Source organism: Phocoena sinus, chromosome 7 (genome assembly GCF_008692025.1).
Source record: "Phocoena sinus isolate mPhoSin1 chromosome 7, mPhoSin1.pri, whole genome shotgun sequence".
In the NCBI taxonomy this organism is placed as follows: Eukaryota; Metazoa; Chordata; class Mammalia; order Artiodactyla; family Phocoenidae; genus Phocoena; species Phocoena sinus.
In genome coordinates, this window is record NC_045769.1 from 95,518,852 (window position 1) to 95,545,771 (window position 26,920).

Below are 26,920 nucleotides of genomic sequence, written 5' to 3' on the forward strand. Positions count from 1 at the left end.
CTACCTGAAGAACAAGAAACACCTCAAACAACCTAACCTTGCACCTAAAGCAATTAGAGAAAGAAGAACAAAAAAACCCTAAAGTTAGCAGAAGGATAGAAATCATAAGAGTCAGATGAGAAATAAATGAAAAAGAAATGAAGGAAACAATACCAAACATCAATAAAACTAAAAGCCGGTTCTTTGAGAAGATAAACAAAATTGATAAACCATTAGCCAGACTCATCAAGAAAAAAAGGGAGAAGACTCAAATCCACACAATTAGAAATGAAAAAGGAGAAGTAACAATTGACACTGCAGAAATACAAAGGATCATGAGAGACCACTACAAGCAACTGTATGCCAATAAAATGGACAACCTGGAAGAAAGGGACACTTTCTTAGAAAAGCACAACCTTCCGAGACAGAACAAGGAAGGAATAGAAAACATAAACAGACCAATCACAAGCACTGAAATTGAAACTGTAATTTAAAATCTTCCAACAAAAGCCCAGGACCAGATGGCTTCACAGGTGAATTCTATCAAACACTTACAGAAGAGCTAACACCTATCCTTCTCAAATTCTTCCAAAATATAGCAGAGGGAGGAACACTCCCAAACTCATTCTACAAGGCCACCATCACCCTGATACCAAAACCAAAGATGTCATAAAGAAAGAAAACTACAGGCCAATATCACTGATGAACATCGATACAAATATCCTCAACAAAATACTAGCAAACAGATTCCAACAGCATATTAAAAGGATCAAACACCATGGTCAAGCAGGGTTTATCCCAGGAATGCAAAGATTCTTCAATATACACAGATCAATCAATGTGATAAACCACATTAACAAACTGAAGGAGAAAAACCATATGATCCTCTCAAATGATGCAGAAAAAGCTTTCGACAAAATTCAACACCCATTTATGATAAAAAAAAAAAAAAACCCTGCAGAAGGTAGGCACAGAGGGAACTTTCCTCAACATAATAAAGGCCATATATGATGAACCCACAGACAACATCGTTCTCAATGGTGAAAAACTGAAACCATTTCCTCTAAGATCAAGAACAAGACAAGGTTGTCCACTCTCACCACTATTATTCAACATAGCTTTGGAAGTTTTAGCCACAGCAATCAGAGAAGAAAAAGAAATAAAAGGAATTCAAATTGGAAAAGAAGAAGTAAAGCTGTCACTGTTTGCAGATGATGTGACGCTATATGTACAGAATCCTAAAGATGCTACCAGAAAACTACTAGAGCTAATCAATGAATTTCGCAAAGTACCAGGATAGAAAATTAATGCACCGAAATCTCTTGCATTCTTATACACTGATGATGAAAAATCTGAAAGAGAAATTAAGGAAACCCTCCCATTTACCACTGCAACAAAAAGAATAAAATACCTAGGAATAAGCCTACCTAAGGAGACAAGAGACCTGTATGCAAAAAACTACAAGACAGTGATGAAAGAAATTAAAGATGATACAAATAGATGGAGAGATATACCATGTCCTTGGGTTGGAAGAATCAACATTGTGAAAGTGACTGTATTATCCAAAGCAGTCTGCAGATTCATTGCAATCCCTATCAAACTACCACTGGCATTTTTAACAGACCTAGAACAAAACATTTCATAATTTGTATGGAAACACAAAAGACCCCAAACAGCCAAAGCAATCTTGAGAAAGAAAAGCGGAGCTGGAGGAATCAGGCTCCCTGACTTCAGACTATGCTACAAAGCTACAGTAATCAAGACAGTATGGTACTGGAACAAAAAAAGAAATATAGATCAATCGAACAGGACAGAAAGCCCAGAAATAAACCCACACACATATGGTCACCTTATCTTTGATAAAGGAGATAGCTTTGGTAAAGGAGGCAAGAATATACAGTGGAGAAAAGACAGCCTCTTCAATAAGTGGTGCTGGGAAAACTGGACAGCTACATGTAAAAGTATGAAGTTAGAATACTCCCTAACACCATACACAAAAATAAACTCAAAATGGATTAAACACAATGTAAGGCCAGACACTATCAAACTGGCCTTACACTATCAAACTCTTAGAGGAAAACATAGGCAGGACACTCTATGACATAAATCACAGCAAGATCCTTTTTACCCACCACCTAGAGAAATGGAAATAAAAACAAGAATAAACAAATGGGACCTAATGAAACTTCAAAGCTTTTGCACAGCAAAGGAAAACATAAACAAGACCAAAAGACAACCCTCAGAATGGGAGAAAATATTTGCAAATGAAGCAACTGACAAATGATCAGTCTCCAAAATTTACAAGCAGCTCATGCAGCTCAATAACAAAAAAACAAACAACCCAATCCAAAAATGGACAGAAGACCTAAATAGACATTTCTCCAAAGAAGATATACAGATTGCCAACAAACACATGAAAGAATGCTCAACATCATTAATCATTACAGAAATGCAAATCAAAACTACAATGAGATATCATCTCACACTGGCCAGAATGGCCATCATCAAAAAATCTAGAAACAATAAATGCTGGAGAGGGTGTGGAGAAAAGGGAACACTCTTGCACTGTTGGTGGGAACGTAAATTGATACAGCCACTATGGAGAACAGTATGGAGGTTCCTTAAAAAACTACAAATAGAACTACCATACGACCCAGCAATCCCATTACTGGGCATATACCCTGAGAAGACCATAATTCAAAGAGTCATGTACCAAAATGTTCACTGCAGCTCTATTTACAATAGCCAGGACATGGAAGCAACCTAAGTGTCCATCAACTGATGAATGGATAAAGAAAATGTGGCTCATATTTACAATGGAGTATTACTCAGCCATAAAAAGAAAAGAAATTGAGTTATTTGTAGTGAGGTGGATAGACCTAGAGTCTGTCATACAGAGTGAAGTAAGTCAGAAAGAGAAAAACAAATACCATATGCTAACATATATACATGGAATCTAAAAAAAAAAAAAGATTCTGAAGAACCTCAGGCCAGGACAGGAATAAAGACACAGATGTACAGAATGGACCTGAGGACACGGGGAGGGGGAAGGGTATGCTGGGACGAAGTGAGACAGTGGCATGGACCAAATGTGAAACAGATAGCTAGTTGGAAGCTGCCACATAGCACAGGGAGATCAGCTTGGTGCTTTGTGACCACCTAGAGGGGCGGGATAGGGAGAGTGGGAGGGAGACGCAAGAGGAAGTAGATATGGGGATATATGTATAGCTGATACACTTTGTTATAAAGCAGAAATTAACACACCATTGGTAAGCAATTATACTCCATTAAAGATGTTAAACAAAAATGAGCAAAATCATCTCCATAGCAGATATACAAAATGGCCAATAAGCACAAGAAAAGATGCTCAACATCACTAATCATTAGGGAAATGCAAAACAAAGCCACAATGAGATCAAAACCACTTTACACCCATTAAGATGGCCACAAAAAAAAAAAAAACACAAGTGTTGGTGTGGATGGGGAGAAACTGGAACCCTTGTGCATTCAGTGGAAATGTAAAATGATGCAGCTGCTGTGGAAAACAATATGGTGGTTCTTCAAAAAAATAGAACTACCAATGATATAGCAATTCCATTTTTGGGTATATACCCAAAAGACTTAAAAGCAGGGACTCAAACTGGTATTTGTACAACCAACCTGTGTCTAATGACAAATAAATGAATGGATTAACAAAGTGTAGCATATACATACAATGGACTTTTATTTCAGCCTTAAAAAGGAATGAAACTGATACACACTACAATATGGGTAAACTTTGAAGACACTATGCTAAGAGAAACAAGCCAGACATAAATATTGGATGATTCCTCTCATATGATATTGTTAGTGTTTAATGAGTGTAGTTTCAGTTCAGGATGATGAAAAAGTTCTCGATATGGATGGTGGTAATCATTGCAGAACAGTGTGAATGCACTTAATTAATGCCTGAAGTGTACACTTAACAATGGTTAAATTGGTAATTTTTTTACAAGTTTTCTTATATTCTTTACTAAAATGAAAAATTTATAATTTTTGTAATGCAAAAGACACATTCAAATTAAAAGAAAAATGACAGGCTAGGCAAAAGATCTGAAACACAGTTATTAACAAAGCCCTTCTATAACTCAATAAGACAGTAGAAAATTGGTCAATGTATATAATGAGCAATGAGCAATCGAAAGGGAAATTCTAATGTTTAATAAACATGAAGGAACACTCATTTTCAACAGTGCTCAGGAAAATAAACATAAAAATTAGATAGTTTTATATTGACAAAAATATAATGAAAATCGTGTTGGAGGACTGAGGAAATGTGTGCATTCATGTGCCATGCATGAGGAGTGCAGAAGTACATTCAATCATCTTGGTGGGAAACAAAGCTGTATTTATCAAAAATAAAAAACACATTCCCTTTGACTTAGTAATCCTACTTTCAGAAATGTTATAGAAATATTCATTCAAGTCTGGAAATGTATGTACAAAAATGCTTACTACCCCAGTGCTACAACTGCAAAAAATGAAAATTAAATATCCTTTCAATAGGAATATAAACAAAGACATTATGGTACAGTTATACAGTACACTACAATGCAAGCATTAAAATAATGAGATAAATGACTGTGTCTTATCTTGGAAAAAAGCCAACAAAATATAAAGTTTTTTTAAAAAGGCAGCTGTAGCACAAAACATTTTTTTTTTTAAAGGTATGACACACACACACGGGGTAGAATATCGAACAGTTAAACACTGTTAGCTCTGAAAAGGAGATGGGCGGAAGGGAAGTGATGAGGAGGAAACTGTCACTTTTGAAATACAAACATTATTTGATTTGGTTATATTATTTTTGTAATTACAGGGTATTTTAAATTTTAATAAAAATATTCTGACCTCAAAACTACAGAATGGAAAGGACAGGAAAGACAATTTCAGGAAACTGACTTCAGAAGACAACCTTCTAGGCCATATGACAGATATCTTGCCCCCAAATATTTCTCCATACAATCTAAAGCTGTTTATTTACTTTTCTAACATTTTTCTGAAATTCCACTGGTGTCCTCTTAAAAACATTAAAAACTTGAGCATTATATGGTGGAAAGGAATTCAGGCTAGGAGCCCAAAAGCAGTTCCTGTGAATTACTTTAGTCATTGATAGGATAAGGAACTCTCCCTGGAAGAGTAACAATTTCAATTTCATTTTTATTTTCCTTTAGCATTTTAGTAACATACGAAACCAAAATACTTCTTGTAAGATCAAGTGATTATCACCCATTCAAATCTTTTTAAATAAATTAATAAAAAACTACACTCTACTGACCCAAGTAAGATTAGCATTATATTTTGGAGATGGGGATAGAAACAGGAAACAAAGCAAAGAAGTAGGTAATTTTGGAGCATTCAACATTTTAAGGGTAGGGCGGACCGTCAAAACTTGAGGCCAGGATACCAGAGACTGAGTAAAAGACTAGGGAGGTAGAGGTATATTAAGGACAAATTTCACTGACTTAAAAATTATTAGACCTGTGTGTGGGGTACAGAACTTCATGATCGGACTTCCCTGGTGGCACAGTGGTTAAGAATCCGCCTGCCAATGCAGGGGACACGGGTTCGAGCCCTGGTCCGGGAAGATCCCACATGCTGCAGAGCAACCAAGCCCATGCATCACAACTACTGAGCCTGCGCTCTAGAGCCCACGAGCCACAACTATTGAGCCCACGTGCCACAACTACTGAAGCCCACACGCCTAGAACCCGTGCTCCTCAACAAGAGAAGCCATGGCAACGAGAAGTCCACGCACTGCAACAAGTAGCCCCCGCTCACTGCAACTAGAGACAGTCTTTGCGCAGCAACAAAGAACGCAGCCAAAATTTAATTAAAAAAAAAAAACTTCATGATCAAGTAAGCCTTTGGATATGTACTCAACCAAAACAAAATACATTAATTTTTTAAATAGTAAATGCATACGAAACAAAATTTAAAATAGTAGCTTTTATTTAATCTTTTTTGAGTCACAGGTTCCTTTAAGTATCCAATGAAAGCTCTGGACCATCTGCCAGGAAAATCATGCATATTCACATTAAAAATTAACCATGTATAAAAAATTAAGCATGTACACAATTTAAAGAGACCTAAGACTCTGGGTTAAGAACTCCCATTAAAGGGACCTAAGACACTGGGTTAAGACTCCCTCTGTCCACAAAGAACTTCATCCTTTAAACTGGCTTAACTCTAATTCTACTAAAATGGTAAAACCTAACTTCCACCATAATTTTCTTTTTTTCCTAAATTTTTTATTTTTATTTATTTATTTATTTTTGGCTGCACCACATGGCATGTAGGATCCTTGTTCCCTGACCAGGGATCGAACCCATGCCCCCTGCATTGCAAGCGTGGAATCCTAACCACTGGACTGCCAGGGAAGTCCCAACCATAACTTGCTTAAGCAACTGAGTTCAGAGATCTAATTTGGGATTAACTGCTTGAACACGTACAAGTCATTAGTTGTACACTTTATGGAGGGAGGAACAGAAAGAATACAGCCCTCCATTGGTGTCTGCAGAGAACTGGTCTAAGGACGTCTCTCCCACAGCCCCCTAGGAGACCAAAATCATCAGATACTCAAGTCCCTTACATAAAATAGTGTAATATTTGCACAGAAACTATGCACATCCTCTTGTGTACTTTAAATCACCTCTAGATTACTTATAATAACTAATACAATGTAGATGCTATATAAATAGCTGTAAATACTATGTAAATAGTTGCCAGTGCCACAAATTCAAGTTTTGCTTTTTGGAACTTTCTGGAACTTTTTTTTTTTACAATATTTTTGATCCTCAGTTGAATCTGCAGATATGGAACCCACAGATACGGAGGGTTGACTATACTGATAGCTGAGGAATAGATAAAATGACTATGGAGTAAAGAGTTAAAGTATTTAACAATCTGGAGGTGAGGGAGGGTAGAGAGGTTGTTGTGGGGGTTTTTTTTGCGGTACGCGGGCCTCTCACTATCGTGGCCTCTCCCATTACGGAGCACAGGCTCCAGACGCGCAGGCTCAGCGGCCATGGCTCACGGGCCTAGCCATTCTGCGGCCTGTGGGATCTTCCCGGACCGGGGCACGAACCCGTGTCCCCTGCATCGGCAGGCGGACTCTCAACCACTGCGCCACCAGGGAAGCCGAGAGGTTGTTTTAATCAATAGGAAGCAGAATAACAATTCCTGATCCATAGTAGGAACTCTATAAATGAATCAATGAAAAGTGAATAAAACAATAAATGAACAAAAGGAAGTAGCTGAAGAGACTACATGGCTCCAGTAATAGGGAGAGAATTTTAATATTTTGGGCACTACCCTGAAAATATAATTTAAACATTTCCTCCTCACTATAGAAAAATACAGTCAAAATTCTCAACAGCCATATTTACAACCAAATTTTTAGAAAATGACTCACCCATTAGACTTGCCAATTGCAGTATATATAAAATTCATTAGGAGGAAAAAATCAAATTACTAAATCAAAATCAAAGAAAAAAGGAGAAAAATTACTAAGTCAAAGGAGGAAAAAAATAAAAAATAAAATCAAAATATAAAGAAAAGGGCTACCTACAAAATTAAATGCAGACAAATTCAACTAAATACTAACTTACTTTAAAATACGCCAGGGACTTCCCAGGTGGCGCAGTGATTAAGAATCCGCCTGCCAATGCAGGGGATGTGGGTTCGAGCCCTGATCCAGGAAGATCCTACATGCCATGGAGCAACTACTGAACCTGCACTCTAGAGCCCTCAAGCCACAACTACTGAGCCCACGTGCCACAACTACTGAAGCCCACACGCACAGAGCCACCACATGCTAAGCCACCACAACGAGAAGTGGATTCCTAACCACTGCCACCTGGGAAGCCCCCCAAAAATCTTTTAAAATATACAAAGAAGATAAAAACTATGAAATAATAGAACTAAAAATGTCTGAAGAGATGTCTCATCTATCTCTGATGAAACCTGAACCTTTACCTGAACCTTTTCAGCCAAAATACATTACGTAGTTTTATTTTTTCCCAGCTAGGTGCTAAGTTTTTAACTTCTAGGAGCTCTAAGGAAGCAAATGATACTTTTTATAGCAAGTAAGTGTTAAGTAATTCTATTAGTTTATATTCTATTCTACTTAAGCAAATATCATTTTAAAGCTTCTGGTGAATACTTTTAAGAGAGGCAACCTCAGCAGCAGCAAAAACTAATTGAGATGGCCCAATGCCACAAAGGAAATAAGGACTAAAACTAGAATTCCTGAGAGGGAAGGACTGGGAGTGTGGGATTAGCAGATGTAAACTATTATACATAGGAAGGATAAACAACAAGGTCCTACTGTATAGCACAGGAAACTATATTCGATATCCTGTGATAAACCATAATGGAAAAGAATATGAAAAAAGGAATGTCTGTATGTGTGTAAGTGAGTCACTCTGCTGTACAGCAGAGATTACCACAACATTGTACATCAACTATACTCAATAAAAAAATTTTAATTTAGAAATCTATCACCAGAAAACTACTAGAACTCATTAATGAATGCAGTAAAGTTGCAGGATACAAAATCAGTATACAGAAATCTGTTGCATTTCTATACACAAACAACGAACTATCAGTAAAAGAAATTAAGGAAACAATCCTATTTACCATCACATCAAAAAGAACAAAATACTTAAGAATAAACTTATCTAAGGAAATAAAAGACCCACACTCAGAAAAACTGTAAGACCCTGATGAAGAAATTAAAGATGACACAAACAGATGGAGAGATATATCGTGTTCATGGATTGGAAGAATTAACATTGTTAAAATGACCATACTACTCAAGACAATCTACAGATTCAGATTCAGTGCAATCGCTATCAAAATCCAAAGGCATTTTTCACAGAACTAGAATTTTTATTTTATTTTTTTTGGCTGTGCCATACAGCATGCAGGATCCTTAGTTCCCCAACCAGGGACTGAACCCTTGCCCCCCATAGGAAAGCAGAGTTCCTAACCACTGGATCACCAGGGAATTCCAAACTAGAGCCAATATTTTAAAGTTTCTTGGGAAACTCAAAGACCCCAAATAGTGAAAAACAATCCTAAGAAAGAAGAACAGAGTTGCAGGAATCATGCTCCCTGACTTCAGACTATACTACAAAGCTACAGTAATCAAAACAGCATGGGGAATTCCCTGGAGGTCCAGTGGTCAGGGCTCCACGCTTTCACTGCCAAGTGCCCAGGTTCAATCCCTGGTCAGGGAACTAAGATCCCGCAAGTCGTGCAGCATGGCCAAACAAACAAAAAACAGTAAGATACTGGCACAAAAACACACATAAATCAGTGTAACAGAATGGAGAGCCCAGAAATAAACCCGCACACTTAGAGTCAATTAATCTATGACAAAGGAGGCAAGAATATACATTGAAGAAAAGACAGCCTTCGATAAGTGGTTCTGGGAAAGCTACGTGTAAAAGAATGAAATTAGAACATTCTCTAACACCATATACAAAAATAAACTTAAAATGGATTAAAGACCTAAACGTAAGACCAGAAACCATAAAACTCCTAGAAGAAAACATAGGCAGAAGAACACTCTGGCATAAGCTGTAGCAATTTTTTTTTTGAATCTTTCTCCTAAAGCAAAGGAAATAAAAGCCAAAATAAACAAATGGTACCCAATTAGACTTAAAAGCTTTTGCACAGCAAAGGAAACCACCAACAAAACAAAGAGACTACCTACTGAATGGGAGAAAATATTTTCAAATGGTATGACTGGTAAAAAGTTAATTTCCAAAACATACAAATGGCTCACACAACTCAATATCAAAAAAACAACTCAATATGAATGAAAAATTGGCAGAAGACCTGAATAGACATTTTTTCCGAAGAAGATATACAGATGGCCAACAGGCACATGAAACATTGTTAATCATCAGAGAAATGCAAATTAAAACCACAATGAGATATCACCTTACACCTTTCAGAATGGCTATCATCAAAAATACCACAAATAGGGCTTCCCTGGTGGCGAGGTGCTTGAGAGTCCGCCTGCCGATGCAGGGGATGCGGGTTCGTGCCCCCGGTCCAGGAAAATCCCACATGCCGCGGAGCGGCTGGGCCCGTGAGCCATGGCCGCTGAGCCTGCGCATCCGGAGCCTGTGCTCCGCGGCAGGAGAGGCCACAACAGTGAGAGGCCCGAGTACCGCAAAAAAGAAAAAAGAAAAAAAAGACCACAAATAACAAATGTTGGTGAGCATGTGGAGAAAAGGAATCCTCATACACTGTTATTGGGAATGTAAGTTGGTGCAGCCACTGTGGAAAACAGTACAGAGGTTTCCTCAAAAAACTAAAAAACAGAACTACCATATGACGCAGCAATTCCATTCCTGGGTATATATCTGAAAAAACAAAAACCCTAATTCGAAACTATACATGGACCCCCAATGTTCATAGCAGCATTATTTACAATTGCCAAGACATAGAAGCAACCTAAGTGTCCATCAACTGATGAATGGATAAAGATATGTTATCTATCTATCTATCTATCTATATATATATATATATACATGGACTATTAGCCATAAAAAAGAACAAAATTTTGCAATTTGCAGCAATATGGATGGACTTGGAGGGCATTACGCTAAGTGAAACAAGTCAGGGAAAAGCAAATACTGTATGATATCATTTACATGTAGAATCTAAAAACTACAGCCAACTAGTGAATATAACAAAAACGAAGCAGACTCACAGATCCAGAGAACAAACTAGTGGTTATGGGGTGGGAGGGGTGGCACTATAGGGGTGGAGTGGGAGGTAACAGCTATGTCTGTAAGACAGGCTCAAGGATGTATTGTACAACACAGAGAACATAGCCAATATTTTGTAATAACTGTAAATGGAAAATAATCTTTAAAAATGGCATAAAAAATTTTAAATAGCAAAAAGGAAAAAAAGATGTGATATAGATACGTATATACACACACACACAATGGAATATTACTCAGCCATAAAACAAGAATGAAATTTTGCAATTTGCAACAACATGGATAGGCCTGGAGGGTCTTATGCTTAGGGAAGTAAGTCAGAGAAAGGCAAATACTGTAATCACTTATATGTGGAGTCTAAAGAATAAAACAAACAAATGGATTTAACAAAACAGAAATAAAATCAGAGATATAAAGAACTAGTGGCTACCAGTGGAGAGAGGGAAGGGGGAGGAAATCAAGAGGTACAAACTATTATGTATAAAATAAATAAGCTACAAGGATACATTGTACAGCACAGGGAGTATAACCAATATTTTATAATAACTATAAATGGAGCATAACCCTTAAAAACTGTGAATCACTGCTCTACCCCTGTAATGTATATAATATTATACATCAAGTATACCTCAATAAAAATAAGTTAAGAAGGGGCTTCCCTTGTGGCGCAGTGGTTGAGAGTCCGCCTGCCGATGCAGGGGACACGGGTTCATGCCCCGGAGCGGCTGGGCCTGTGAGCCATAGCCGCTGAGCATGCACGTCCGGAGCCTGTGCTCCGCAGCGGGAGAGGCCATAGCAGTGAGAGGCCCGCGTACCGTAAAAAAAAAAAAAAAAAAAAAAAAAGAAACAAACTAGAATTCTAATACAAGCCATATGATTGTAGGGCCCATACTCTTTTTTTTTTTGGACCACTTCATTTATTTATGTATTTTTTGGCTGCACTGCTCTGCATGCAGGATCCTAGTTCCTTGACAAGGGATCGAACCCGTGCCCCCTGCAGTGGAAGCGTCAAGTCCTAACCATTGTACTGCCAGGGAATTCCCTAGGGCCCGTACTCTTCATCGCTATGCTATGCTGTCTCTTAAAGATATCATCTGCCACTTATTACAATAAAATTTTTAACACAGTAACAGCTAAGAACTCCAAAAACTTCCAATTTGAAAGAAGAGGAAATATAAAATATTTTTCCTTCTGTATAATATCCAGAAAAGCTACAGACATTATGATTACTATTTAAAGGAAAAAGAGTATAAACATTAATTTAAATCCTATTCCTAAAAATGTTATAGGCAACTCAATGTTGCTTTCATTTTGATTTACTTCATTTCAGAAACACCATATTCTCATCACTGACTAATCCTCAACTGTCTAGTCTCCCAAAACTTTAGCGTTTAAAAAATCTCCACTCCCCCCGTTCTAATGATCCATGTGACACTTCGGTGTTTGGAGAGAAGGCAAGTAAAGAAATATAAATTGTTTATAATGGTGGTATCAGTCACAAGTCTGACCTATTGTTACACTGTAGTTTGGGAAGTTTCTCAACAAGAGCAAAACTATAATTAAAATTTATTTTACATTTGCCTTATGAAATTTAAGTACTGAAATAAATGTCATTCCAGTCTACTGGGTGGGTATGAAAAATCTCAACACATTTCAATACTATTAAAGTCATTCTTCTTTTATTAATATTCTAAAGTTAATAATCTTTCTTCCATAAGAAAGAATTTTTCTTCCATAATAATCTTTCTTCCATCTTTCTTCTTATCTTTCAGTGAGATAAGAGTCAGTCACTGACTGGGACTTCCCTGGTGCTCCAGTGGGCGAGATGCCTCACTCCCGATGCAGAGGGCCAGGTTGGATCCCTGGTCGGGAAACTAGATCCCGCATGCATGCCGCAACTAACAGTTCTCATGCTGCAATTAAGAAGCCCGCATGCCGCAAACTAAGATCCCACGTGCCGCAATGAAGATCCCAGTGCAGCCAAAATAAGTAAAAAAAAAAAAAAAAAAAAAAAAGCATAAACAGTTCTATTCTCAGATCATGCCATACCTAAACTTAACATCTCATGAAAAGTACTTCAAATTTTTGCTAGATACATAGAATCACGAAATTACAAGACTAAAAAGAATTTAAAAGGTCATTTCTTTAATTTCCTTGTCTTCAAGCAGGATCATATTCATACCACCAAGATTTTTATCTATTTTATTAAGCCCAAGAAACTAAAATTCCAAAATCTGCCTTAGAAACCTATTCTAATACTTCCTTATGTAATTTTACATTTTCTTAAATCTCTGAAGCCAAAAAGAGCAGAGTAAAATAGAAATGTGGGTCTTTGAAGGCAAGCGTGACCTACTATCCTGCTTAAACCAACTTCTGACAACATGACTTTGGGGAAATTACTACAAGCACCCACGCCTCATTTCTTGTCCATAAAATACAGTAATAGTTCATCACCAAAATTTGTCTAAGGATTAACAGGCGGAGTCACAATTATGTTGCACAGTACCATAGCTAATAGTCAATAACTGCCACTTCCTCCCCTTTTTTTTTTTTTTTTAATCTTTGGTTGTGATGGGTCTTCATTGATGCACGTGGGCGTTCTCTAGTTGCAGCAAGCGGGGGCTACTCTTCATGGCGGTGCACGGGCTTCTTGTTACGGTGGCTTCTCTCGTTGCAGAGCACAGGCTCTAGGTACACAGGTTTCAGGAGTTGCAGCATACAGGCTCAGTTGTTGCAGCAAGCGGGCCCTAGAGCACATGGGCTTCAGTAGTTGCGGTGCATGGGCTCAGTAGTTGCGGCACATGGGCCCTAGTGCACATGGGCTTCGGTAGTTGCGGCGCATGGGCTCAGTAGTTGCAGTGCATGGGCTCTAGAGCGCAGGCTCAGTAGTTGTGGTGCACGGGCTTAGGTGCTCCATGGCATGTGGGATCTTCCCGGACCAGAGATCAAACCCGTGTCCCCTGCACTGGCAGGCGGATTCTTAACCACTGCGCCACCAGGGAAGTCCCTCCTTGCCTGGTTGGACAGATTAACCCTCCTTTAGATAAAAATTATAAATCTGTTTTTTAAAAAAACACATGTTTTCAAGGCTCTGGAGAGTGACCAAATGGAGACAGAAACTTGACAGTTTATCCATGAAAAAATGAAACTGCATCCAATGAGATCTGCATTTTGTAACTTCTCGTCTAAGACAGCAGTCTCAAATTTTTCTGCCTCAGGATTCCTTTACTTTCTTAGAAGTACTGAGTACCCCACGTAAGAAATTAAAAAGGAAAAAAATTTTAATTTTTAAATTCACTTAGGGCTTCCGTGGTGGCGCAGTGGTTGAGAGTTCGCCTGCTGATGCAGGGGACACGGGTTCGTGCCCTGGTCCGGGAAGATCCCACATGCCGCGGAGCAGCTGGGCCCGTGAGCCACAGCCGCTGAGCCCGTGCGTCCGGAGCCTGTGCTCTGCAACGGGAGAGGCCACAACAGTGAGAGGCCCGAGTACCACAAAAAAAAAAATTCATTTAAAATGACAATGAACTTATTACCTATTAAAATAAAATTTTAATATTTTCCAGGACAAAAAAATATTAACAAGAAGGGCGGTAGAGTTTTACATTTTGTAAATCTCTTTATTATATAGTTTTTAAAAGACAACTGGATTCTCATATCTGCACCTTCATTCACTCTTTGTAATCCATTGTTCTTCCTGAAGCATATAAAGAAACAAAGGCATCACATACACAATATAGTTGGAAAAGGCAAGACCTTGTCAACCTTGAAAGGCTCTCAGGGTCCAAAAGAGGTCCTCAGACCACACCATGAGAATTTCTGACCTAATGGCAGTCTAATCTGTGCACAACTAGGGGGTAAGCCCCAAAATTTGCATATAAACTCTGCCCCAAATCTTGGTTAACTGCTAAACCATGCATGTGCTGTAGAGACTCCAGGGTACAGTGACAAAGAAGGAACTTAAAAGAAAAGATTTCAGCTGTTGTCACCACTGAAAAGAGAATGGAATTTTAATCCAATTAAGCAAACTCCTTACTAGAACAAAAAAATACTCTTCAGAGAACACAACAGAATCTAGTCCCTAAATTTCATTCAAAATACAAGCGTAAAATTAAGAAATTACTATCCAGTATACACACAGAAAAAACACAAAACAAATAAACCAAGAAAAATGTGACGTATACGCAAGGGAATACAGTAAACAAAATCCAACCTCAAGATGTAGATGTTGCAATTGGAGGACTAAAGGAAAATATTTTCAAACAACTTTAGAGATAAGCAATCACAGATAATTGGAAATTATAAAAGGAACCAAATACAATTCTATACTAAAAACTACAATAATTAAATTGTAAGATACATTAAGTGGGTTTAACAGCAAACTGGAGACAACAGAAGATAAATCCTGAGAAATTATCTGAGGAGAAAAAAGACTGAGGAGAGCAGAGCCTCAGAGACCTGTGGAACAGTATCAAGAAGTCAAATATAACTTAAATCACAGAAAAAAAGAATAGGCCAGAAATCTATTTTTAAAATAATGGCCAAAACTTCCCCAGTTTGGTGAAAAACAAAAAATTTACCTATTCAGTATTAATAAAACTAAACAGGAAAAATATAAACAAAATAAACCTATGCACATTCATAGTTAAGACAGCTTAAAAAGATACAGAAAAAAAATCTTGAACGTAGCCTGAGGAAAAAAACACCTAGCTAGAACAAAAATATAAATGCCATCTAACTTCTCAGCAGAAATTATAGAGAACAGAAGACAATGGAACTGTATCTTTAAAGAACTGGAGGGGAAACTTTTCAGCCAGAATTCTTCAGCAAAACTACTCTTCAAAAATCAAGTAAAATAAAGATACTTTTAGATAAAGAAAAACAGTATTTTTAGCTAGTCAACAGTATGGCAATTCTTAAAAAAATTAAAAATAGAATTAGCATATGATGCAAATATTCCACTCCTGGGTACATATCTAAAAGAACTGAACGGGACTCAAACAGATATTTACACACCCATGCTCACAGCAGCATTATTCACAAAAGCCAGAAAGTGGAAATAACCCAAGTGTCCATTGATAGATGAATGGATAAGCAAAATGTGGTACATATACATCCAATGGAATATTATTCCAACTTAAAAAGGAATGAAATTCTGACACATTCTACCACACGGATGAAACTTGAAGACATTAAGTATGCTAGGTGAAACAAACCAGATACAAAAGGACAAATACTGTATGATCCCACCTATATGAAGGACGTAAATTAGTGAATTCATGGAAACAGAAGTAGAACAGTGGTTACCAGGGGCTTTGGGTTGGTGGGGAGGGGAGTTTCAGTTTGGGTTGATGAAAACTTCAACAATGTAACGCCACTGAATTTTACACTTAAAAATGGTTAAAGTGGTAAACCATAAGTACAAATCGTCCTTGATTTATGATGGTGTTATTATGGCCCAATAAACTCATAACAGGTTAGAAATATCGTTAAGTCAACATAATACACCTAATCTATCATATATTATAGCTTAGCCTAGCCTACCTTAAACATGCTCAGAACACTTAACATTAGCCTAGTTAGACAAAATCATCTAACACAAAGCCTATTTTGTAATGAAATGTTGACTACCTCATGTAATTTACTGAGTACTCAAAGTGAAAAACAGAATGGTTACACGGGTGCAGAACGGTTTTAAGTGTATCAGCTGCTTACCCTCGTGATTGAATGGTTTACTGGGAGCTGCAGCTTGCTGCCCAGCATCACAAGAGAGTACTGTACCACACAGGCTAGCCTGGGCAAAGATCAAAATTCAAAGTACAATTTCCACTAAGTGTATCACTTTTGTACCATACCCATCGAAAAATCCTAAGTCAGACCACCATAAGGTGGAGACCATCTGTATATATTTTACCACAATAAAAAAAAAATTAATCAACATACTTAACCATATTCAGGGAATAAAAAAGAAAAACCAGGGGCTTCCCTGGTGGCGCAGTGGCTGAGAGTCTGCCTGCCGATGCAGGGGACACGGGTTTGTGCCCTGGTCCGGGAAGATCCCAAATGCCGCAGAGCGGCTGGGCCTGTGAGCCATGGCCGCTGAGCCTGCGCTCCGCAACGGGGAGAGGCCACAACAGTGAGAGGCCCGCGTACCACAAAAAAAAAAAAAAAAAAAAAAAGAAAGAAAAACCATGTGATTGTTTCAATAGGTACAGAGTAAGATTTGAATAAATTATACCCATGATTTCAAAAAAACCTCTCAGCTAAATAAGAACAGAATTTCCCCTGTGTTATATGAAAAATCTACAATTCTGAGTATTGAAATGCTGGACATTTCCCCCCTAAAATTGGGAAGGAGGCAAGGATGTCTACTCTCAACAATTTTATTAAAGGTCCCAGTTGGTGCAATTAAAAATAAGAAATGCAAGGTACAAAAATTGAAAAAGAAGTAAAACTGTCCCTATTTGCAAACAAAATGACTATGCATGTAGAAGATGCAAAAGAATTAACAAAAAGATTATGAATCTTTACATTTAACCAGGTCTCAAGATACCAAATCAATATACAAAATTCATTGTATGTCTATGCACTAGCAACAAACAAACGAAAAAGAAAATTTAAAAACAATTCCATTTACAACTGCATCATATAACATAAAATATTTAGTAAATTTAACAAAAAAATGCAAGACCTCATCAAAAACTATAAAACGTTGCTGCGATAAAGATGACTTAATAAGTGAAGAGATGTCAAGCTTCAAGATTGTCAAAATGTTACTTCTCAAAGTAATCTATAAATTCAACACAATCCCAATCATAGTCCCAGCATAATTATAATCCTTTTTATATAAACTGAGAAGCTCATTCTGAAATTAATAATGAAAACAAAGGTCCTAGAATAGACAAAACGATTTGGGAAAACAACAAAAGCTAGAGAATTTACATTAACTAAATTTGGGACTTACTCTAAAGCTATTCAGTGGTTCTCAGTTGGAGGCAATTTTGCACCTCAGGGGACATTTGGCAATGTCTAGATACATTTTTGGTTTTCACCATGGGTAGGATGCTACTGGGATCTAACAGGTAGAGGACAGGGATACTACTAAAATTCTAATACGTGAGACAAGCCCCACAACAACCTGGCCCAAAATTTCAATAGTGCCAAAACTGGGAAACCCTAAACCACAGTAGTCAAGACAATGTGGTATTGACATCAGGATTTTCAAACAGATTAATGAAACAGAATACAGATTCCAGAAGATGACCCCCCTAGGTCAACTGTCTGACAAAGGCAACAAAGCAATTCAATGGAGAAAAAATTGTTTTCAACAAAAGGTTCTAGAACAAGATAGCCATAAGTAAAAGACTGAACTGTGATTCCCACCTCACACCATACATGTCATTAGTTCATGATGGGTCATATACCTAAATAAAAGCTAAAATGATAAATTCTAGAAGACAACGTATCTTCACAACCTAGCAAAAGTACTATCTGTGAAAAGACTTAAAAGCAAAATATATAATAGAACTAAAAGATCTCTACAACTCAATAAAAACTCAACCCAATTTAAAATATGGACAAAAAACTTCAACAGACATTTCACAAAAGACAACACACAAATGGCTAACAAGCACACGAAAAAAGTAGTCAATACCAATATTCATCACAGAAATACAAAAGTAAAACCAGAAAGAGAAATTAATTCCACAAACTACATATCCATTAGGAGGACTAAAATTTACAAGTCTGAAAACAAACAACTGTTGGTGAAAATATGAAATGACCCAAACTCTCACATATTGCTAGTGGGTAGGTAAAATGTTACAAAAGATCTAGCAATTTCTAATAAAGTTAAGCATACACTTAGCCTATGACCCAGTAATTCTACTCCTAGGTATTTACCCAAGAGAAATAAAAACATACCTCTACAAAAGGCCTCATGTAAGAATGTTCTGCTTTATTCATAATAGCGAATATGTCTGTCAACAAGTGACACACTGTGGTATATTCATACAACAGACTACTACTCAGCAATAAAAATACTGATACCTGCAACAACCTAGAATAATCTCAAATATTATGTAAAACAAGCCAGCATAAAGAGTATGTACTGTATGATAGCATGTATATCCAATCGCAGAGCAGGCAAAAGTAATCTATGGTTTAAAGGAAAAGAACAGCAGATGCCTTGGAAGGGCGGGAGGGGGGGGGTGGGTTGCAGGGAGAAGACATGAGTGAGGAACATGGGAATCAAGTGGAAAGGTTCACTATGGACATTTCTGGGATGACAGAAATGTCCAATATCTTGAGTGAGGAATCTTACATGATATAAACATTTAACAAAATAAGCAGTTTTGTGCATTATGTAACTTTATTTAAAAAAACTATTTTAAAAAAATCTAGTAGGGGTGGTGAGTAGATAGTGGTAATATTGAAATAATAGAAGAACTGTTGAACCTGAGTGACACACACATGGGGGTTCCCTATACTATTTTTGAAATTTTCCATAATTACAGGTATTTAAAAAATAATTTCTCTTGGGCTTCCCTGGTGGCGCAGCGGTTGAGAGTCCGCCTGCCAATGCAGGGGACACGGGTTCATGCCCCAGTCCGGGAAGATCCCACATGCCGCGGAGCGGCTGGGCCTGTGAGCCATGGCCGCTGAGCCTGCGTGTCCGGAGCCTGTGCTCTGCAACGGGAGAGGCCACAACAGTGAGAGGCCCGCGTACCGCAAAAAAAATAATAATTTCTCTTAATTCTCCCTCAGTGGAGGAAGAGAATTGGTAATCACTGTCCATGACATAAACTACAATCTCTTACTAAGGCATGCTCTAAATTTTCTTTTTTATGCTGAATATATACAGCATATATATACTCCTTTACACTTTCTTTAATCTTATTCATCATAGTTACAGCTCACCTTGAAATGTGTTCATATTTTCCATATGTGATTTATTTACTATTACCTGTAGGGAGAAAACACTCCTTTTGCCCCTACTACCTGATAGCAATATGCTACCTACTTTGAATACATTACCCAACTTAAATCCCAAAGTTGAATTTAGCATCTAGAATTTTAATCTTATTTACTTATTAATTACCTCTCTCTCATGAAAATTCATGTTCAATGGCAAACAAAGATCTTATCCTATTCACTACTTCTTCAGATATGGCACATAAAGGATACCCAGTGAATATGTGTAAATCAAAGCATTAAGGAATATAATATCAGAGCTCACAAATACACAGTTTAGCTCTCTTTTTGATAGTACAAATCACTTCCCACTCCAGTTATATCCAGCTTGTTTTGCCTTTTATTGGCATTTATATCAACTGCTATGTCTTTGTTTCAAGTGGAATAGAATATCTGTTTCAGAACTTCACATTTCCTCTATCCAAAAATACAATCATAAAATATTTAAACACAGTTGATTTAATGTATATATATTACACTATATTAAATGATGTGATTTCTTTTTCTGCTCTTATTCATGTGGATAAAGAAAAAAATCATAATATTTTGAGAGTCTCAAATTCTGCTAACATCACAATTAAAGCTGAAAAACCCTAGCAAATATTGAGAATTGAGAGTTCCTTACATAGGGATAAAATGCAGTTAAGAATAGATTTTTCTTTTTTTTTTTAAGAATAGATTTTTAACAAAAACAATGATCAAATTTACTTGAAAAGCATTTACCTAACAAAGAGAGCATCTATATAAGCCTAAAATCAAATTGTTAGTTCCCTTCAGTGAAATACAGGAAATCTAGGTTTGTTCTCAGAGTGTTTCAGTAAACATTTGGAGCATGTTTATGAGCAAAACTATCAATATCTTAAATTAGGATTAGTTTCACCTCAATTTTGAATTTTTTTTTCATTCTCAAATATCCTCAAAACATCCATAAAGTTAAAAAAAGAAGAGGGGAAGGACAAACATTATTAGTGGTATCATAAAAACCAAAAACTGAGTAAAATAACTACTAATGAAATCAAGTTAGTTTTTGAAACCAAGATTTTTTCCTCATTAGTTACACAAAATACTACCCAAGAAGTTGGTAGTTGCAATTTTTCTCTGACCAAAAAAATCTGAAAAACTATTTTTGAACATTCTAAGGGAGAAAGCAAGAGAGAAGTAAACATCAGGAGAAACAGAAATAAAATCATTCACAAAGAATGACATTACACATACAAAATTTTATTATTTAAAAAACAGGTCACAAGTATCTTACAAATATTGTTCGCCATAGATTCCAATCCAAGTTCTTCCAGATGTCATTTTATGTTCATAGATTATATATAACTTTAAAAGCATTTACTTTAAATGTACCAAATGCAGCAAAAGACTTAAAAATAGAAGTTTTAAAGCAAATACTCATTTAGAGACACCAGCAAATAGATCTGACCTTTTCAAGTGGCTTTCCCAAAGAGTTTCCAATCAGTTTCCAGTCATTCAAGACTTCTTCAATTTTGGAAATAAACCTAGGAAAGAGGAAAAAACTTTCTAAATATGTAACCACATTTTTTCCTATTGTTATATAATTCCTTTAAAAGTTTTTTTTTAATATTTTAACACGTTCAACAAAGAAGGCTCAGTAAGTTTAGTATTGTTAGCCTAATTTATGGATGTGAAATAAAAATGAAAATAATCTTTAGCCCAAGAATTCTTAGATTGAGGGACTTCCCTGGCGGCCCAGTGGTTAAGAATCTGCCAGCCAATGCAGGGGTCACGGGTTCGATCCCTTTTCCAGTAAGATCCCACATGCCGCGGAGTAACTAAGCCCATGTGCCACAACTACTGAGTCTGCACTCTACAGCCCGCGTGCCACAACTACTGAAGCCCGCGCACCTAGAGCCCGTGCTCTGCGACAAGAGAAGCCACCACACTGAGAAGCCTGCGCACTGCAAGGAAGAGTAGCCCCCGCTCTCTGCAACTAGAGAAAGCCCGTGTGCAGCAACAAACACCCAACGCCACCAAAAATAAATAAATTTTAAAAAATAATAAATTCCCTTGATAATACGTGGATTTAAAGTTTCTGTTAAAAAAAGAATCAAAACAATGCAAGATTGTTTAGATTTCTTAGATTGATTTTTTTTAAGTCTACTGCCAATCAACAAAGCCTGTTCTGCCTTCTATAAAATATAAGAGTAAATCCCTCCATATTGAAATGAATATAATAAATTTGAGACAGGAAAACTGACAGACTAAAATGATACTAGTAAAGATAATTATGAAGCCAATGATTTCTTCACTACCCTCCAAATAACTGATCTATTTAAATTAACTTTTCCTTTAAAGATACTTATGAATTCCCTGATTTGCCTGCTCCTCCCCCAAAAAATATTATTTGGGAACTTTCCCATTAAAACAAAACAAGTTTTAAGGGACAGCTGGCAAGAAACTGAAAGTAGATTTGTCAGCTTTAAGGAATAATCAACAGATTTTTAAACTATTCACTGTCTGATCTTTAATTCTAATGATCAAGCAGACCTATTAAAGAGAATGAACGCTGACCAGCAACATGCTCAATTTCAGCAAATGAACACCGTCACATCTCAGTAGCAGCATTCAATACATATTAAAGGACACTGTCAGAAGACCTGTTATTACTCTAATAAGCTGCCTTCTTACACTGTATATGCATGATGCAATCTAACAGCAACACGGCTCTCCTAAAACACTTACACAGTATTGCTAGAGTACTAGTTAATTCTAGTCAAAATATATTCAAAAGTAACAGGTTTTTCCTGTCAGTGACATTATATATTATTTATTTACATTCTTGGTGTAACGGTAGTAATGGGAGTTTTTATGATTCAACTGAACCTTCTAATTACCTCCTCTTTAAAATTTAAAAAAAGATATTAATTAATACAATATTTTGAGGGGGTTAAAATGGCAATTATCAGTTTTTATGAAGCGTGCTCTAGAAATAAGTAAACACGTTTGCAAAAAAAGAACTAGGGCTTCCCTGGTGGCGCAGTGGTTGAGAATCTGCCTACCAATGCAGGGGACACGGGTTAGAGCCCCGGTCTGGGAAGATCCCACATGCCGCAGAGCAACTAGGCCCGTGAGCCACAATTACTGAGCCTGCACATCTGGAGCCTGTGCTCCGCAACAAGAGAGGCCGCGATAGTGAGAGGCCCGTGCACTGTGATGAAGAGTGGCCCACACTTGCCACAACTAGAGAAAGCCCTCGCACAGAAACGAAGACCCAACACAGCCATAAATAAATAAAATTAAAAAAAAAAAAAAAGAACTAAAAAATTTAAATGTAGGCATACGTGAGCAAAAATCTGTATGTGAAATACACATTACATTTATAAAGGTAAAAAACTAGAAACTGCCTTAAAGTCCAACTGCAGCAACCAGCTGTAAATTAATGGTACATCCATTCAAAGCACTAATATGCACCCATTAAAAATCATGTTTTGAAGCCCATTGAGGAAATAAGAAAATGTCCATATGTTAGATGACAAAATGGAAGCTATAGAAATAAATATTGGGACTTCCCCAGTGGCGCAGTGGTTAAGAATCTGCCTGCCAATGTAGGAGACAAAGGTTCGAGCCCTGGTCCAGGAAGATCCCACATGCTGCAGAGCAACTAAGCCCGTGTGCCGCAACTACTAGGCCCACGTGCCACAACTACTGAAGTCTGCATGCCTGGAATCCGTTGCCCGCAACAAAAGAAGCCACCGCACAGAGAAGCCCGCATATCACGACAAAGAGTAGCCCCTGCTCGCCACAACTAGAGAAAGCCCACGCATAGCAATGAAGACCCAACGCAGCCAAAAATAAATAAATAAATAAAATTTTAAAAATGATTTTAGAAATATTAATACAGTTTAACACAAAAAGTTTACAACACACAGATTACAAGGAATTTTCTCAAAATATTAACCGTAGCTATCTCCTGCTGGTAGGATTACAGGTGATTTTTCTTTCTTATTTTATAATGATGTATTATAATAAAAATTTAAAGTAATACAGCTTTCATGATAAAAGAAAGAACATCTTAAAATATTCATTGTATGAATCCTATCAGTACTAAAACAAACCAAAATTGGACTCTCTCCTGTATTAATATTTGATTAGAAAAATGTAATAACTTTATCCCTGAAAGCTCTCCAGATCTCACCTGAAGAGTCACTTCCTCTTACTTCTCATTCTGTATTAGGTTTTTTTGTTATATGCTCTTAAAAGACCAGGTTTCTTTCTCTTCTCAGTATTTCAATTTTAATTACAGGCTCTTGTACGATTGTTTGATTCATGTCTATCTATTCCATTAGTCTGTACGTTCAGCAAGAGCAGGAACCATATGCTTTCACTGACCACCACATCCCTAATGCTCTGCACTGTGCTTGACACATGGGTACTCAGTATTTTTTCAACTGACAAGGGATAAAAAGAGTTATTGGCTTCTCTCAATAAACTGTCCATATGGCTCATAACATACTGACAAGAAATTTCATTCAAACATTAAACTCAAGGTTTAAAAGACTCCAAAGTCTTAACATTTTCCCACGAACTGTAAAACACTGGTTTTACTCTAGAAACAAGAGTTTAAAAGTCAAAACTCAAAGTTCCTACTTTGTGGTAGTTTTCAAAGCTGTGTTAACAATTACTTCCAAATAAGAAGCTAAAGGATCTAACAGTCCACTTCAGGATACTTTAAATATTTAGCTAGTGGAAAGTGATCATTTTTCTATTAAATACCCTTATTTCCTCATCCCACTCTCCAAGATTCAAATTACATTTTCTAACTACCTTTAAGACATTATTATTTCAAATTCAACAGGTCTAAAACTGGATTCTTCTCCCTTTGCCACTTTCGTATCTTCATTCTCTCAGGCAAGAAACTGCATTTCCATGTTTGATTTTTTTTTTCTACTTGTACATTTCATCAAGCCTATCATCGATTTCTTTGAAATGTCTAACAATCTTCCCTCCTAGCCTCTCTCTCCAGTCTCCAAATCAACAACCTAATCAAAGTAACTTCATTTTACCTCATCTCCTCAAACCACTCTCATATCACTTTGCCACTTTAAAATCAAGGGTCCCTCACTACTGCTCTTTAATGTTCTAAAGTGTGGTCTCCTGATCAGCAGTAGCAGCAGCATCACCTGGGAGCTTGTTAGAAATGCAAATTTTTGAATCTCAGGCATACAGAATCATCAACTATGATTCTGACGCACACTGAAGTTTGAGAATCACTGGTCTTAAAGCACCAAATTTAGATTCCTTTACTTAGCTTTGGAAGCTATCTATAACCTGGTCCTATCCTCCTTAATAATCTTGTTTACTTCCCTTCAACAAACAGCCTTCACTCCAGTAAAGACATTTCATTAAATCCCAAAGGTTTTCACCTGTCTCTGTTCACATCAGGACCTTCTCGTATTTAACCAATTACTTTCCACTTTCCAGGCCCAGCACATTTCCTCTCTTCTATGAAAATACCTCCAACAATTATAATCCACAGCAATAGCATCCTTAAAGTAGTTTAACTATTTGCTGTTTTGTTTTTTTAACACATGGCTCAAGAGTTTTGTTTTGGCTTTGTTCTTCTCTGTTAGTATAGTTCTGAACACACAGTACCTGCTCAATAAAGCCTTGCCACTGTGCTTGTGTCTTACGGACTTTTTGGGGGGGGCGGGGGAAGGGACCACAGGTCAAACAAGTATCCCAGCAAGGATCTCTTCTGTGCCGTTTAATGACATGACATTCACAACCAGATGGATTTCCTCTCCCAACCAGAAAGATTATAAAATGTTCCAACAAGCTCACTACTGACCTCAACACTCAGAAAACCTGAAGGGCCTCTGGGACATCAAACTGATAACACCTGGATCCAAGCTATCACTCCTCCCCAAACTTGGCCTTCAACTAATTCCAGCGATCCTACAGTTTCACGTAGCTGTTTCAACTGGGAGTGTGATGGCACCGGAAGCCTGGGCACATTACCCACTGAAATGGAACAACTTGAATCAAAGCGTTCCCGAGCCAGACGCGGACTATTTCAAAAGGTTATTCTAAAAGACAAGATGAGGCTGGTGGGAGTGGCAGACGGACAACCACCAGGACTCTGAAGAAAGGCCTCCTCCTGAAAAGGACGTACACGGCAAGAAAAAAAGAAAGAATGAAAAAAGCACCTGCGAAGTTTATTGCTCACTATAACAAAATGACGTACACGGAAAGGAACGCAGGAACGGAAGCGGTAGCCTGGGAACTGTTTCTGCGGGCGGGCAGCAACGAGAGAACCAAAGGTCTAAGGAGAGTGGCCGGAGAGCGGAGAAAACTAAACTCCTCCGGGGTTTGGCTGATGTGGGCGGGCCGGGGCTGGTCAGACGCGAGACGCAGAAGAGGCTTGCGGCCGACCACAGCAGGGAGGAGGCGGAGACCCAGACACCCACGGGTCTTACTTTTCCCGCATAAGTGGCGTCTGGGTTGGGGGAGTCTATGCTGGGGGAGTAGCGGGGGGAGACGCTGGGTCCCAAAGTGCTGGCAACCAATGATAACGACTCACTCACCTTTCCCATTCCGAGGCAGTGGTGAAGTCCGTGATCTCAAATACCTCGGACTCGGGCTGCGGGAAGTGAAAGGAAAGAAAGAGATTGAGCTCCGAGGCGCTGACACGGAGGATCAAACTTATACAGAGATAGGGATACGGAGGGAGTAAACACCTCACCTCACTGTCGGCCGCCATCTTGAAGAGCGCCGAGGCGGGCGCTAGGGCTGCCGGGAAGAAGAGCAGGAGGGCGGGGGGAGCCGCAGGGAGGAGAGCCGAGAGCTGGCGGAGGCGGGGAGGGGAAGGGCGGGGCCTCCTAGCAGCCCCGCCCTCGGAGTCCCGCTAGGAAAAATCTCAGGCTGAAATCATTTGATTTTTCTTTTTTAATGTTTTTTGTTCCTGAGGAGGAAGAATTTACTCTGCCCTCAAGTCCCCGTTCTTTGGCTGATTTAATACAACTTAAAATTTTCCTGTAGAGCAATGAATTCAGGAAGGGAACAGAAGCAAAGAGGTAAGACAAGGCCCTAGACTCATGTGGGTATACCAGTGTATTAAAAAACCTAAAACACATCGCTTGTGTTTCTGTTTTTCTTTCCACCTCTGCTGATTGATTGCAAGGCACTGAGCTAGATGCCATAATATCCACCCTCCCTTACCC

General features: G+C 37.9%; 1 protein-coding gene across 2 annotated transcripts in view; it reads right to left on the bottom strand.

The window, feature by feature from the left end:
- Positions 1 to 26,482, bottom strand: part of RAB3GAP1 (RAB3 GTPase activating protein catalytic subunit 1) — a 125,700-nt gene extending 99,218 nt beyond the window's left edge. Inside the window, exons 1-3 of one of the 2 annotated variants that reach the window (XM_032638613.1) lie at positions 26,443 to 26,482; positions 26,285 to 26,340; positions 21,163 to 21,238 (exon numbers count right to left, since the gene is read on the bottom strand). In XM_032638613.1, the coding sequence (XP_032494504.1) occupies positions 21,163 to 21,238; positions 26,285 to 26,340; positions 26,443 to 26,460 (150 nt within the window). In that variant the 5' untranslated portion in view covers positions 26,461 to 26,482. Of the gene's footprint in view, positions 1 to 21,162; positions 21,239 to 26,284 lie in introns of both variants that reach the window. The other variant, XM_032638612.1, reaches the window with a different exon arrangement.
- Positions 26,483 to 26,920: the final 438 nt, after the last annotated feature.